This window comes from Bos javanicus, chromosome 15, assembly GCF_032452875.1.
Source record: "Bos javanicus breed banteng chromosome 15, ARS-OSU_banteng_1.0, whole genome shotgun sequence".
Lineage (NCBI taxonomy): Eukaryota > Metazoa > Chordata > Mammalia > Artiodactyla > Bovidae > Bos > Bos javanicus.
In genome coordinates, this window is record NC_083882.1 from 42,232,594 (window position 1) to 42,249,379 (window position 16,786).

General features: G+C 38.3%; 1 protein-coding gene across 2 annotated transcripts in view; it reads left to right on the plus strand.

The window, feature by feature from the left end:
• The first annotated feature begins 408 nt into the window (after window positions 1-408).
• RNF141 (ring finger protein 141) overlaps window positions 409-16,786 on the plus strand; it is a 36,993-nt gene continuing 20,615 nt past the window's right edge. Inside the window, exons 1-3 of one of the 2 annotated variants that reach the window (XM_061440814.1) lie at window positions 409-724; window positions 10,211-10,402; window positions 13,697-13,805. In XM_061440814.1, coding sequence (XP_061296798.1) covers window positions 10,260-10,402; window positions 13,697-13,805 — 252 coding nt within the window. In that variant the 5' untranslated portion in view covers window positions 409-724; window positions 10,211-10,259. Of the gene's footprint in view, window positions 1,100-10,210; window positions 10,403-13,696; window positions 13,806-16,786 lie in introns of both variants that reach the window. The other variant, XM_061440815.1, reaches the window with a different exon arrangement.

The following is a 16,786-nucleotide window of genomic DNA, read 5'->3' on the forward strand; positions in this document are numbered from 1 at the left end:
AAGAAATGAGATGGGCTTCCCTGGTGGCTCAGATGGTAAAGAATTCACCTGCAATACGGGAGACCTGGATTCCATCCCTGGGTTGGCAAGATCCCCTGGAGAAGGGAATGGCTACCCACTCCAGTATTCTTGCCTGGAGAATTCCATGGACAGAGGAGCCTGGCGGGCTGCAGTCTATTGGGGTTGCAAAGAGTCGGACTCGACTGAGCGACTTTCACTTTCACTTGTGTAGCTATGACCAGTAGGAGATTAGAGGCCTTATAAGTAGTGACTTGGAATTCAACTTTTGACCAAATCAGGGATCGCAGTGCCTTTTGTCACCAGGTGGGCTCTCGCTAGGGAAGTGGGGCCAGAAGAGGCGGCAGTCGGCCAGGCCACACCCACTGCCGCCCCACGGAGCCTTAGACTTGAGGAAGCTGCCAGGCGAAGCCTCTGCTGCCGCCTCTAGCGCACGGCCCCCTCTGGCCTTCGCCGCCACCCTTCCCTCTCGGATGGCCCCCGAGGCCAAGGCCTCGCAGGTCCTCAGAAGAAGCGCAGCCAGCTAGTCGAAGCTCTGGAGAAGGTTGGGCACCGTCTCCAAGCAACGCGCTGGAGGCGGGACTTGTGCGTCACTGAAGTGCGACCGGGTAGTGGTCCGTGCAGCCGCCGCCGCCGCCGCCGCCTGCGGGTCTGTGAGACTGAGGCGGCGCCGCGGCTCCCGGAAGCGCGATGCCTTGAACTTGGGGTGAGCTCTGCTGCGCTAGCCTGTTGCCGGTTCCCTTCCCAACTGCTCCTCAGCCCTCCTACAGGGAATAGGAACACCCGCCACGCCTCTACTGCAGGGCCGGGCTTCCGTGGGGGGTCAAGCCCCGCCCTGCCGCCGCAGTTTCTAGGCCTCGGCTTAGGGAGAGGAGCTGGCTTGGGAGGCCTTTCCATGGTCGCACTGTCTCTAACCCGGTGGTTTCCAGTGACAGGGCGTGGAAGTGGCTCGTCCCGTTTGGGGAGGGTGGTTCTGGGGGACCAGGAGAGGCTTTTTCTCCTCGAGCGCGGACCTGCTTTTGAATATTGCCGCCGGCGCAGTCAGTCGGCCAGCGGACGTAGCTGTTGGTTACGAGTGCAGGTGCGCTTGAGGAGGGGCGGTGGTGGGAGGGTGGCGGGTGTGTTGAGTTAACGCACTGGTGAGGCTGGAAACCTGTGCTCCCCCGTTGCAGTGGACACCCCATGTTAGAAACCCTTGCCTGGGTGATGGCTCAGAAATATCCAAGTCCGTCTACTTAATCCGGCCACCCCCTCTAAACTAGCTTAGGCTGCTCCCCTTCCGAAAGGCCTGAGCTCGTCAAACCAGCTACCGTGAGACCCGGCAAAGACCAGAAGTTTACTACTAATTGTAGTAATCATCCCTGGAAGGGAAACTTTCTGTGTCGCTTTGGAATGATTTCTTTGTTATTTTTATCGTGTTACCGTGCTAGAATGTGGGCTTACTGTTATTGTTAATATTTTATCCCCAGCCCCTTTCAGTGTACGTCTCTGTATTCTGACCCTGGCCTGTTTTCACGGTGCCGAATGATTCCGTTCTTGTCTCTGGCGTATTTATAAAGCGGCCGTGACACTTCCTATGGTTTGTCATTCTTAGATCTTCTATATGGAGTGATTCTTTTGCATCTTTCCTCGCCCATTCTTCTTGCTAAAACATGACCTCCATCCTTTCCGAATTTCATCTGGAACGTGAGGGGCCCCGGACCAACAATCCTGAATTAGCCTCCTCTGTGTTGGAAAGCATCTCCCCTCTAAGAAGCGATGCTTTCTGAATTCAGAACACAAAAAATAGTATGAATATTTCTCCTTTCCTCTGATGCTGCCTGGCTGCAGCTTCTAAATATTTTCCTCAGAATATGATTGTATGTTTCCAAAATATGTTCTTTGTCATTTGGTTTAAGTGCATTTTATATTTGGTGTGTGTTACCACCTGTGCCTTCTTAGTTCGTATTGAAACACTTGCCACACTTCCTTTCTCTTTCTCTTCTCCAAAAGGCAGAGAAGGTCCAAAGTCTAGTTAGTGCATTTTTCCAGATATGAAATGTACTAGTAAACACCCTAGTGATACCAGAAATCCACGCTTTCAGTCTCCAAGTACTATCCTTTTGTAGTTTTTCTTTGTATAAAATTTTTGTCTGATTAAGATCTTTGAGTCTGTAACAGGCATTCCAGACTCTATAGTGTCTCTGACCAGTCTCTTTGTTTCAGTATGGTCTTTTATAACTGCTCTTAATTTCTTGTCTTGCAGGACAGCTGATAATCTGTTTATGATCTAGAGTTTGAGTATAATGAGTAATAAATAGTATCTTTAGGAACCTTAGTTTTTAGTGCTTTTAGCATCACTGATGCTAAATAACAGTGAAAATAGTTTCAACTATAAATATCTCTTTTTTAAGTAAAGAACTTGGTACAAAATTTCACGGAGAAGAGGTTTCAGAGACGTTTTCTAAATACTTCAGTATTTGTGAACTAGTCATCTTGTTACACGTCTAGGCTTTTCATCTTTGTTTAATCCTTTTATGAATGGATATGGTTTAAATTTTCATGAAGGTTTTTTTTTTTTTTCCAGTTACCCATGATGTGATTTTTGTATCTTTATAAAGAATATTTGAACTACAAAAGTTCATTTTGTTAGAAAAAGAAGTGATCAAGTGTATGAGTTACCACCCACTAGGGAATGTGGCATTTTTGGAATCCTTGATATTATGAGTTTCAAAATAACAGTTATTCTTTATTTAGAAAATCCTTCAAATGTTTTTTGAAAGCACATTGTTATCCTGCTTGAAAGGACTAAATTATAGGGGTACAATAATATGAGAGCGGTCAGTTCTTTAAGTCTTGACGAGAGATTTATCTTTTGCTAAATTGTATGCCAGTGGTTCACAAATTTAGTTCCTGTTCAATACTGCTGTTTCATGATCCACAGGAAGTATTTTGCTCATACCAAATAATGAATACTTCTCAATTCACCTAAACATTAACAATAAATTTTATATTTTTTCTTCCCTGTGTTTTTTTAATGTCAGCTTCTCTCCCAACTAGTAGATGACTGAACAAGTTAACAAAAGTCAAAAAAAATACTAAGTGAATAATAAAAAACCCCAAACTGTCAACAGTATTTTCTGTATCCATTGGTAAACATTTATTGTGTGCTTATGTATCTGCCAGAAAAGAGAACACAGCTGCTACCCTCAAGAAGCTCACAGAGGGGGATGGTCAAGTGACCTAACTGATGATGTGTGCTGTGATAGAAGAATGTGCCGAGTCACCAAAGAGGGACATTGAAAAACCTGTGGGGGGTGACGAGAGGGTGGCCTCAGCAGATTGTTTTGTGAACATGCATGCACCCTTGATTGTGATTTTATTGCATCTAGATTGCAGAGCCATATTTTTATTCTCAGATGGACTCAGATATTTGTCATTTTATGGTATTCAAAATGAACTGTGAATCGGGGGCCTTCTCCACTGAAGCAGGTTGAGAGGCACTGTTCCATGCTCTTTCCGTAGTCTCTAGATAGTTTTCCCTTTTAATCTGAGGAGTTAATAGTCAGGTTTCCTGATACCAAGTACAATTACAAGATGAGTTAATATGCTGCTTCACATTTTAAATTTTCTTCAAAGTTAGGACACCAATTTCAAAACAGTACAGAAACAAAATGGACCATTTTCTTTTGGGGGGGGATAAAAATATTGGCTGTATTCCCTGTGTTGTACAGTATATCCTTGTAGCTTATCTATTTTATACACAATAGTTTGTATATTTAATCCTGTATCCCTATCTTGCCCCTCCCTCTTTCCCTCTCCCCACTGGTAACCACCAGTTTGTTGTCTATGAGTCTGTTTCTTTTATAGTCACTAGTTTTATTTTCTAGTTCTACATATACATGATACCATACAGTATTTGTCTTTCTCTGACTAATTTCACTAAGCATAACACCCTCCAAGTCTATGCATGTTGCTGCAAATGGCAAGGTTTCATTCCTTTTCATGGCTGAGTAGTGTTCCATTGTATATCTACATACCACTTCTTTACTCATTCATCTGCTGATGGACACTTAAGTTGCTTTCATATCTTGGCAGTTGTAAATAATGCTGCTGTGAGCATAGAGGGTGTATGTACCTTTCCAAATTAGCATTTTCTTTTTTAGGGGGATATATACCCAGGAGTCAGAGAAGGCAATGGCACCCGGCTCCAGTACTCTTGCCTGGAAAATTCCATGGATGGAGGAGCCTGGTAGGCTGCAGTCCGTGGGGTCACTAAGAGTCAGACACGACTGAGTGACTTCAGTTTCACTTTTCACTTTCATGCATTGGAGAAGGAAATGGCAACCCACTCCAGTGTTCTTGCCTGGAGAATCCCAGGGACGGGGGAGCCTAGTGGGCTGCCGTCTATGGGGTCGCACAGAGTCGGACACGACTGAAGTGACTTGCAGCAGCAGCAGCAGCAGCATACCCAGGAGTATAATTGCTGGATCATATGGTAGTTCTTTTTTTTTTTTTTTTTGCTAAATATATTAGCAAACATTTATTAATCAAGGTCATATGTCTATGATTTATATATATATGCATGTATTTGTATGGAATAATTTTAATGAATTAAACTTTTATGAGTAAATATATGTGATTGCTAATGTGCCAAGAAGGAAATGGCAACCCGCTCCAGTGTTCTTGCCTGGAGAATCCCAGGGACAGAGGATCCTGGTAGGCTGCTGTCTATGGGGTCACACAGGGTCGGACATGACTGAAGCGATTTAGCAGCAGCAGCAGCTAATGTGTCATATCAGAATTTTCTAAATGAAATCATAAAATTTGTTGAGTAAATGTTAATTTGTTTCAAAGTGTTTTTTTTTAAACTTCATAGTTTTTTATTTTGTATTGGGGTATAGCTGATTAACAATGTTGTGGTAGTTTACAGTGAAGGGACTCAGCCATAAATATACATGTATTTTTAGTTTCTTTTATCAGTGCTTTATAGTTCTGAGAGCATATAAGTTTTTCAGCTCCTTGGTCAGGTTTAAGGTTTTTGTTTTTGTTTTTGGAGGGAGTAGGGCTGCAATTTTAAAACATATTTCTGTGTGCTAATCTTATATCCTACTACCTTGCTAAATTTGTTTATCAGAACTAGTGGTTTTTGTGTGGAATCTTCAGGGTTTTCTATATATAATATAATGAAATCTGCATATAATGACAATTTAACCTCTTTAATTTAATTTTACTTTCAAATTTATTTTTAATTGAAAGATAATTGCTTTACACTTTTGTGTTGGCTTCTTCCATGCATCTTCATTAATCAACCATAGGTATACATATGTCCCCTCCCTCTGGAACCTCCCTCCCACAATTCTACCTCTTAGAAGGCACCATTTTCTAATTCATTAAACAAGCAACCAGATCTCTTTATTATTTGTTTGGTGGGCATATTGATTAAATTATCATTAATGTTGTACATGAAATCTTAAGACCATATATTTCAAAAGTTTAATTTTTTTATTTGTTAAGAATTGTAGGTATAATGTAAAGTTTTCAGTCTGGTTGAGTAGAATATTTTATTGCATTTTTATTAAATCAATATAGGAATGCTAGAGAGAATTTAAGTTTTCACTTTGAGAGTGAAATACTAGGTTAGAGAACATCTTCTCCACTTCTCATTCAAGCAAGAATTTTCTCTAAAACACTAATTAGATGAACTTATTTTTGCTTAAGCACATCCACCTTTCCAATGAAAGCAGGCACACATGCTTTTAACCCTTCTAGATGATTGCCCTTAACCCTTCCAGATGATTGTGGATGATAGAAAATTCTAATAGTGACCTGAAATCAGCCTAATTTATACTGGCCATTCTGGTGTGTGTAACTATATAAAATAAATGTTACTTACTCTTCCATATGAAAGCTCTTCAAGAGTTTAAACAAACCTGTCGTGTTGTTACTGAACCATGATTATCTGAAATAAATTGCTTTATTTCCTTCTCTAGATCTGTAACATGTTGTGTGCTTTCCCATATATGTTCAAATGACTGTGCTCTTTAAATGTGTGGCTGCTGGGAGGACTTCCCTGGTGGTCCAGTGGCTAAGACTCTGTTGCCAGTGCAGGGGGCTTGGGTTCAATCGCTGTTTTGGGGAACTAGATCCCACATGCCACAGCTGAGAGTCTTCAGGCCGCAACTAAAGATCCCACATGCCACAGTGAAAATCAAAGATCCTGAGTGCTGCAGCTGAGATCCGATGCAGTCAAGTTAATTGATTAATTAGTTAAAACAGTAAGTGTGACTGCTTCAGTTCAGTTCAGTTCAGTTCAGCCACTCAGTTTTGTCTGACTCTTTTCGACCCCATGAATCGGAGTACACCAGGCCTCCCTGTCCAAATTTCAGTGTGTTGGAACCATTACAGAGCATAGTGGAATTTTAGGCCCTTGCTCTGGACATCTGCTTCTAGCAAGAATTTAGGATTATTTTAGCATCTTTCTTATCCGTATTTGACTAGCACCTTCAGACCATTTATATTTTAATTACTTTTAAGCATATGTTACCTATGTGCTTTATGTGCATTTTAAAACATATTTAGGTTAGATCCTGAACAAGTTAGTCATATTTGATGTAATTTATTCAGTTTCAGAAAATAAGTATCCACTTTCAGTCTTGATCCTGGTATTCTGTGGATATTATTCATTCCTGTTTTAGTCATCCGAGGATTGAGCAGGCCTGGAGTCTTGTCTTTGTCATCAACAAAATTGGTAAACATCCCATCTCTTGGTGGCAGTCTCCCTGTCCTCTGTCTAGGTTTTAGTCACACTTGAGTTTTTTTTTTTAATTACCTCAAAGTTACCATACTCCTCCCTGTGTTAGGCACTTTCTGTAGCCTCTGCCTGGACTGTCCTCCCCTTGCCATGCCCCTGTCCTCTTCTCTGGGTAACTCTGACTGATGGCAGATCAAATGTTTGCCCAAGGACTTCTCTGACAAGGCTAGGTCAAGTCCCCGTTTTATAGGCTTTAGGCTTTCAATACCCTATACTTGTTTGGCTTAGCACTTTGGTGAAAGTGAAAGTTGCTCAGTCTGTCTGACTCTTTGCGACCCCATGAACTATACAGTCTGTGAAATTCTCCAGGCCAGAATACTGGAGTGGTGATTCCCTTCTCCAGGGGATCTTCCCAACCCAGAGAGCAAACCAGGTCTCCCACATTGTAGGCAGATTCTTTACCAGCTGAACCACAAGAGAAGCCCAAGAATACTGGAGTGGGTAGCCTATGCCTTCTCCAGGGGATCTTCCTGACCCAGAAATCGAACCAGGGTCTCCTGCATTGTAGGCAGATTCTTTACCAACTGAGCTATGAGGGAAGCCCTGTCATTTTGTAGTTAAGTATTTATTATGCAATTGCTGTCTCTTCCCCATTGTATCTGATGCTCCATGACGGCAAGAACCACATTTCTTGCACTGACTTTTGAAACCCCAGAACATGGCACAGTGCAGGGGGTATGGTGCTTATTGAATTTAATTTTTCAAAGGCTGTGTAACAGTGGCTCCCTAGCACTGGTGTACGACCTTTGGCTCCAAATAAGAACAGTAGTGTTAGTGTATGTAGTGGTATGTCAGTGTGAAATTACTACCTTCTTAGGAAGGGCTTTTATTCTAGTATTATTAATATATCCTTCTAGTTCTTAGGTTGTAAGTTCTTAAGTTTTTTGTTACAGTTTAGGGATTTTTTGTTTGTTTGTTTATTGTTGGACACTGTCGAAACAAATGTGCAGCACCACGGGGCTTTGAGACTTGACTAGTCTGTGAAATCCAGGAGTCACTAATGTTGAATACTCTCGAGATCTCCTCTAGGCCAAAATCTTTGTTTCTCTTTGAATACAGTTGTTATGAATGCACTTGGCTATATTTAAAATATGTAATTTTGCCTTCAGAGATTTTTTTTTTAGTGCCTTGGATCTTCCTCAACAACTTCCTTTCATTTATCTCTGTAATACATACTTATCATTGCCAAGTAGGCTCAGATTCAAAACAGTAATTGTCGAGTTTATCTTTTTAGAACAGTTGTACTTTTCCTATATTTAAAGTGACTAAAAGAATAAGCCTCAAATATAATAGATTTGGATACCTAAAGACAAAATTTGCATATTTATGGTTACTGAGAACTCTTACTGTAAATGATTTTATGTTTTAAAGTTAGATAGTTAATATTTTAGTTTTAACTTTTTTTTATTAAATGTTAAAGCAGATTTCCTGACAAAACTTTTGCTATAAATTGTTACTATTTTACCTGCTTTATATGCTATGAGTATTAATTCAGGTGAGGTAAAATGATAGTCTTTGATGGGTAAATAAAATGGAATTTCTTGGAGGAGGGGGAATTAGATTTTTTTTTATTCTAATGCTTTTTTCTCTTTCCAACTTTATTTTTTAAAAAACTCTTATTTGCTTTGTGACTTTGTTACTTTAACCTCTCTGTGCTTTTTCCTTAACTATCTTGTTTCTTCATCTGTAAAATGGTTATTACGAAGATTTAAATGACTAAATTTATGAATACATGTAAAGTGCCTAGAAGATTGTAACACAATAGAAGTGGTCAACAAATATTAGTTGATTTTCCTGTTATTAGTAGTGGTATATATATTGAATTGGATTTCTTTATTCAGTTATATAACATATCAGTATAGATAAATACTAAAAGTTTATCTTTCTGTTTTAACCAAAGGAAAGAAAACTATCTAGAATAAACATATCCAGCTCTTCTCTAGCCATGATACATAGAATCTTTAAAGATTTAAATGATTACTAAATAAATTTTTGTGATCAAATTTTAAGCCAATTCAGTAACTTATTGATCTCCATTGATAGTAGGTTATTAGTGATCTAGCCTTTTAACTAAAATATCACCTTTATATTTAGAAAACAAGTTACATAAATTCTAAGTTTAAAATACCTAGAGGAGTTAAAAAGCAAAAGCACTATCTTTTTTTTCCTAAGCAGAAAATGTAAGAGAGTTCAGTTAGCTGAAAAATCTGTTAAATTTACATATATTTTACAATTAGAATTGCACATTTATAAATATAGTAATTCTACAATAAAAATTTTAGCTGACCTATTATATCATGATTATACATCATAGAATATTATAGTGTTTAAGAATATAACCTTGGAAGGAAAGTTATGACCAACCTAGACAGCATATTGAAAAGCAGAGACGTTACTTTGCCAACAAAGGTTTGTCTAGTCAAGGCTATGGTTTTTCTAGTAGTCATATATGGATGTGAGAGTTGGACTGTGAAGAAGGCTGAGCGCCAAAGAACTGATGCTTTTGAACTGTGGTGTTGGAGAACTTTTGAGAGTCCCTTGGACTGCACGGAGATCCAATCAGTCCATCCTAAAAGAGATCAGTCCTGATCCTGAAACTGAAACTCCAATACTTTGGCCACCTGATGCAAAAAACTGACTCATTTGAAAAGACCCTGATGCTGGGAAAAATTGAAGGTGGGAGGAGAAGGGGATGACAGAGGATGAGATGGTTGGATGGCATCACCGACTCAATGGACATGAGTTTGGGTAAACTCCCGGAGTTGGTGATGGACAAGGAGGCCTGGCATGCCTCAGTCCATGGGGGTCACAGAGTCGGACACGACTGAGCAACTAAACTGAACTGAACTGAACTGAGGAATATAAGCACAAGAGTCTAAAAAACATGAGTTTAAAGTTCACTTCAACCATTTACCAACTGTTTAACTTTAGATAAGTCACTCAATTCTATTTCCTCATCTGTCAACTAGGGCTATAATAATGCCCACTTCTTAGGGTTATTGGAAAAAATAGATGAGATAGTATAAGAAAGCCCTTAGTTTGAAGCCTGACGTGGTGAGCAGTCAGGAAATGTTTTTAGGAAAATTATATGAGGTAAATAAGCTTCCCATTAAATACAGTCAATTAAATGCCTGTGTGTGTGTAATGGTTGCCAAGTAGGCAAAATTATAGAAATGCACCCTCCCAATAAGATAAATGAATCCTGTTTTCTTATTTAACTATATGATCTTTAGAAAAATAAAACTGTAGATCTTTATAGTTGTTTAAATTCCACCTTAGGTTCATGCAAGTTTATTGAGATTTCACTTTAAAGTATTCTTGTTTTTATTTTCTTGAAGGGATGGGTATATTGCCATTTTTATATTGCACATAAAAGTAACTTTTATGTATATTTGACAGAAACTATGTGAAGCAACACTCTTTGGATTTCATAAGACATCATCTCATCATGGGACAGCAAATTTCGGATCAGACACAGTTGGTTCTTAACAAGTTACCAGAAAAAGTAGCAAAACATGTCATGTTGGTTCGAGAAAGTGGCTCCTTAACTTATGAAGAATTTCTTGGAAGAGTAGCAGAACTTAATGATGTGTAAGACTTGCTCTTTTTCATTTTATTTTTCCTCCCTAACATATGCTCCAATGTTGTGACTGTCTGGGAAATAACCAGAAGTGTTGATTGGTAAGACTTAATGTTTTCAGCAGCAGTGGGTAGCAAGTATTTATTGAATACCTTAAGACTTTCTATGTGACTATTTCAAAATATGTCATATTTTGAAATGGACTAAACAAATGGAAAGAACTTAAAATTGAATTTTGATCATAGGCATATAAATTGACCTTTGTTTGAAAGCACTGAAGAAGGTGCATAACAGAAGAGAATATACCAATTAGTCACCTAGAGAAAGGCACCTCGGATAGTCAAAGGGCACTTCAGGTTTCTGACAATCAACCAGTTCATCTAGATAATAAATCTGTGTTTGTCCACTGAACCATTATTCTGCCAGATACATGCCTATATGGTAGTAATTCGTTTTTCATCACTGAAGAATAAGATGTTTTGTTTATAAATATTTTCTAATTAGCTATCATCTTTAAATCTCTGGTCATCTTTTAATCTTTGATGGACTTCCCTGATAGCTCAGTTGGTAAAAGAATCCACCTGCATGCAGGAGACCCTGGTTCAATTCCTGGGTCGGGAAGATCCCCTGGAGAAGGGATAGGCTACCCACTCCAGTTTTCTTGGGGCTTCCCTTGTGGCTCAGCTGGTAAAGAATCTGCCTGCAATGCAGGAGACCTGGGTTCAATCGCTGGGTTGGGAAGATCCCCTGGAGAAAGGTAAGGCTACCCACTCCAGTATTCTGGCCTAGAGAATTCCATGAACTGTATATTCCATGGGGTCACAAAGAGTTGGACACAACTGAACAACTTTCACTTTCTTTAAATCTTTACTTAATTCTTGAATTGATTTCTAAGATGGAATATAAACTTCTCTGCCTCCTTAAAGAGCACACCTAATAGAACTTAGCCTTCTCTTTGTGAATTATTCTTTATTAAATCAATTTTTATAGTGATCTGTATGCTGCTGCTAAGTCACTTCAGTCATGTCCAACCCTCAGTGACCCCATGGACCGCAGCCTTCCAGGCTCCTCCGTCCATGGGATTTTCCACGCAAGAGTACTGGAGTGGGGTGCAGTGATCTGTATAGAAGATATTAAAATACACAGGGCTCTTTGTCCCTGAAAGACCCCAGATTGTTATACTTTTAAAATACTCCATTTTTTTGTGTGTATTCTCCCTAGTGACAGGAGAGCAGATGTCACTTCTATTAAGTCTTCCTCTAGCAGCACTTATATCTGACTCTTTATATATGTACCTTCTATCTCCCTGAGGGTATAGTTATAACTTACTGGCATTGCCTTTTAAACCTTTTAAAGGTTCTCTCTTTAGTCTATTCAACTTAGCTAACATTCGCTGAACACAGAGTATGTGCAGGGCACTCTGCTGACAGATGTTTTAACTGAGGCCTAAAGTAATTACTGATTTCCCTAAATCAACCAGCTTTCCCTAAATCTAAAGTTCTTCCCACTATCCCACATTACCTCTCCTTAAACCTGGAAAAGGCCAAACAAAATCACCTAGCGGTTTGGGACCATTTAGTATATATCAATTTATATTATAGTCACCATTGACAGTTAAGGGTAAAATACGTGAATGTACTCCTTAAGTTTTGTTACAGCTATATCTTTTATGGACATGGCTGGAGCATCCTGTCATCAGCCAGTCATGAAGAATAAAGCATTCTTAACTCTTAAAAGTTATATTAGAAGAGCATTTCTTTTAAAAACATTGGATTTCACTCATTAAAAACAAGCCAAAAAAAAAAGAACCCTGTATGGATATAGGGATGGATCCTGTATGTAAATGCATAGAAGATGAACTGGAAGGATACACATTGGGTCTCTGGGGAGCTGATGGAGAAGTGGGCAGATAAGGGGGATTTTACACTGTATTTATTGTCTGATCTTTTATAATAAAAATGTAGTCATGGTTTTTAAAACTCCAGCATTTTATTTTGTTCTTTTTGTTGTTGTTCTTTTTTTTAAGATCATACAAATGGTAGCATTTGAGGCATTACTTTTGAGAACACATTCCTAGAAAATAAAATTGGATTGTGAATTTAATAGTATCATAAAAGTGAAATACTTTTTTGTAAAGTTTATTGTTTCAACTTTCTAACCAGTAATCAATGACATTTGCCATCCCTTAAAGTCTTAGAACTTATGTACAAAAAAATCTAGTCTGTCCTTTGAAATTTTGTTTTTTGGTTTAAAGACACTGGATAAAGTGTGTCCCATGAAAGCATCCACAAGCTAAGCTTACTGTGTAATACAGAGACGGTGGTATAGTGTGTCTCCCTTTTATTTATTTAGCACAGAATGTTTCTGACTATATTTGCTTCTTAAAACCAATTCCCTTGGACCAGAGTTGGACATTTCACAAATTCAGTGCTGTCTGAGAGTTATATAGTTAAGCTTACATAAAAGAAGCATGACTGGATAGCTAGAAAATGGAACTGACAACCGGCAGTACTAGTTTAACTGGCTGATTTTGTTACCTAGGGCTAGTTGCTTAATTTTCAATGGCCTCAATTTATCTAGCTGAAAGTTACTTACTTCTGAATGTGATATCCCCACTGGTGTTCAGAGAGAAATGTGAATAATTATTTAAAAAATAAAAAAGGAGCTGCAATACTTAATTATGTCTTTGAACTGATTTAAATTGACACATGCACAATATTGAGTTATCCTAAAAAGTGTTATATTCTTATGTTAGTATTCTCTTTCTTTGTAAATTAGAATGACTCTGCTAGGGGAAGAGAGTGAAGTTCTGTGTCTCAAAATCATTTGCTTTATCCAGTTTCGAATTATCTCTAAAAATATGTGTTGTTCCTTAAGGAAAGACTCAACTAAGAGCAAGATTTTTTCACATTATATATATATCTGAGGCGGTAGTCAAAACTGGGATAAATGAAACCAGCTAAATTTTTTCTTGAAGTACCTGATTCTTTGTACACAATTTTTCCTAAATGTTTTTATTAGAAATTTAAAGACCATTGAGATATAGATCTGAAAAAAATAGATTTATAAACATCATTCCACTATGCTGTCCACTTTGGAAATTAAATTGTATGTGTATAGTCAAAACATTTTCTATCCCTGTATTTTAAGAATCTAACTATTAGAATCACCGTTACTGTTACTTGCCTTTCTGTGTTTTCTTCACATTTCCTCCTCTGCCTTAAACCTTCTTGAATCTGGGCTCATAGCTCCATTATTTTATATGACTTTTCATAAAATTAATGAATGCGTTTGCCTCTTTTCAGAACTGCTAAAGTGGCTTCTGGCCAGGAAAAACATCTTCTCTTTGAGGTACAACCTGGGTCTGATTCCTCTGCCTTTTGGAAAGTGGTTGTACGAGTGGTCTGTACCAAGGTAAGAGTGATAGAGACTTCCAGCTCTGAGCTTAAACTATTTTGGTGGTTAGAACCATATTTATTAGTATACTATAATATAGCAGAAGTAAATATTTATAATTTGGTTTTTATTAATATTTATTTGTAAAACTATGTAAAATGATTTTGATGGCTCTTCCAGGTTAACTAAATTTCACTGGTTATATAATTGCCACATGTCAGAAATTTTTATACCGAAGGAAGGCAGTAGTAAACTCTGATCTTTATTGTGTACCTCTCTTTTTGGATTTTAACTGACTGTGGAATCCTAAAGTGATGCCCTACATAGCTCTAAAATGACTTCTTAAAAATTAAAGTATCTTATGAGATCATTTCTTTTAAAAAACACTAGGTTTTATTTGTTAAATGATAATTTATAAAATCCATTAGAAAGGGTTGGTTTTTTGGTTTGGTTGGGGGGTTAAAAGTAATTTTTAGTTTTACAATGGATTGTGGGTTTGGGTGGTTTTTTTTTAAAGTTATTTTTAGTTAATTAAGGGATTTTCACCATCAATTAAGAGACACACTGTGTCTCTTAACTCATCTTTAAATTTAAGATAAATGAGTATATCAACTGTGTGAAAAACTGTGATGGCAGCAATCATAGAGTATCAGGAAGCCTTATCCACTAATGGATAGATTAGAATAGGTGGTTCTTAACCTTTTTGAGGCCAGTGAACTTTTGGTGAAGATGAAGAAATGAATATTATTAAGCTTCCTCCTATCCCAGCCGCTGCTCTAAAATACAATAAAATCATCCATATTCCTATAAACAATAAGTTGGGCAATCATGAATGTCCTTAATTCAACTCCTGATCAATCTATAAAGAATTCCTATAGAAAGAATCTCCTGTAAAGGAGATCTTTTTTCTTTTGTATCGTGGATCCTGGATGTTACCCAAATAATATGCCACATTTCCCCAATAGGTTTATTGCCTCTACTAAGCTGTAAGTGTAGTAGGATTGATTCTGTTTAGTTGATCAAATTTGAAGGTCTAATCTATTTAAGTAATAAAAGAACTTTTAAGAGGATTAGATTAGCAAAGACCAAGATCTTAATTCCACACTTGACTGAAATTGAATGGCACCTGTTCAAGTTTACAGTTGGTTTAGAGAAAATACACAGTATCATTAATACCATTCAACTGGGTCTATCCACACTGAACATTTGCTTATTGATTTCTTTTAAGTCCAGATTTTAAAAAGGACTATAATAGCTGCGCTGAGAGTCGGACAGACTGAGCGACTTCACTTTCACTTTTCACTTTCATGCATTGGAGAAGGAAATGGCAACCCACTCCGGTGTTCTTGCCTGGAGAATCCCAGGGACGGGGGAGCCTGGTGGGCTGCCATCTATGGCACACTACAGAGTCGGACACGACTCAAGTGACTTAGCAATAGCAATAGCAATAATAGCTGCCAGAGAACCATCATTCAAAAATTTTTTACATTATTCATCATAAGTAGATAATATGATACTAGTTTGGGTAGCAGTGTAACTTTAAATAGTATATAATATGTTACAAATTGTTGAGGAATTTTAAACAGAAAAGTGATCTGATGAGAACTGTTGCTTTAGAAAGGTTATTCTCATGGCATCATCACAAATTAGAATTAGGAGGGGAGTCTGAAGTTGCAGGTACTAATCACAGAATCTAAAGTAATCTAGGTGAGAAGAAAGAGAATACATGCTGAAAGAATGTATTATTTCTGCACCTTTAGAAATAACAGAATGCATGCTGAAAGAACTTGATCCACAGTCACATTTTATTGTTTATAGTTTGACTCCTGGGCTCAAAAATTACATACCAACCACATATTTTTCCATTTTGTGTTTGTTTTGGGGGTTATATTTATATTAAATTCATTAGGGGTTTTTTTACAGTGCTGTAAATATGCATACTCCCCAAAAGAACTTTGGGAATCTGCAACCTTTGACTTTACAAAGAAATACGGTAAAGAAGAAATGAAGAACTGGGCTTAAAACATGTAAAGTCTATTCAAATTAAGTATCTGCCATATTCCCATTGTCTGTGAATTTACACTGCACATAATCTTTCAGGACTATTTGAAAGTCTACTTCAGAGGATACATGGGTAAATTTATAAAAACTAGTGACAAAGGTCATTTCTGAAAAAATATACATTCTTTCTCCTTTTCTTGCTCTCTCTTCCACAGTAACTATCCAGCTGATCTTTTTGGTTTTACCTCTACTATGTTTTACTTGAGTTTATTTGTAAGAAAGAGTTCACGCTCTCCAGGAGACTGTAACTAATACTTAGGCCCCTCTTTCTTCTCATCTAGATTACTTTAGATTCTGTGATTAGTCTCTGCACCTTCAGACTCCTCTCCTAATTCTAATTTGTGATGCTATGAGAATAGCCTTTCTAAAGCACAACTCTCATCAGATCACTTTTCTGTTTAAAGTTCCTCAACAATTCCTCCTTGGCTTCAAAATAGTCCCAACTCAGGCTTCCCTGGTGATCCAGTGGTTAAGAATCTGCCTGCCAAAGCAGGGGACACGGGTTTGCTCCCTGATTCCAGAAGATCCCACATGCCTCGGAGCAACTAAGCCTGTGCACCACAACTTGTGAGCCCGCGCTCTGGAGCTCTACAGCTGCAACTACTGAGCCCTTGCACCACAACTGCTGAAGCCCGTGTGCCCTAGAGCTAGTGCTCTGCAACAAGAGAAGCCGCCGCAGAGAGAAGCCTGTGCACCACAGCAAACAGCAGCCCCCACTCGCTGCAACTAGAGAAAGCTTGTGCACAGCAGTGAAGACCCAGCGATTTAAATAAATGTTAAAAAAAATAATCCCAACTCATTCACCTGGCATTTGAGGCCTTCTGCAGTATGGCTCCAAACTGTCTATTCTATCATTATCCCCTTTTGAAGTCTACAGTCTCACCGGGTTTAACTAATTTAAGGCTGTAAAGTGAAAGTGAAGTCGCTCAGTCACGTCC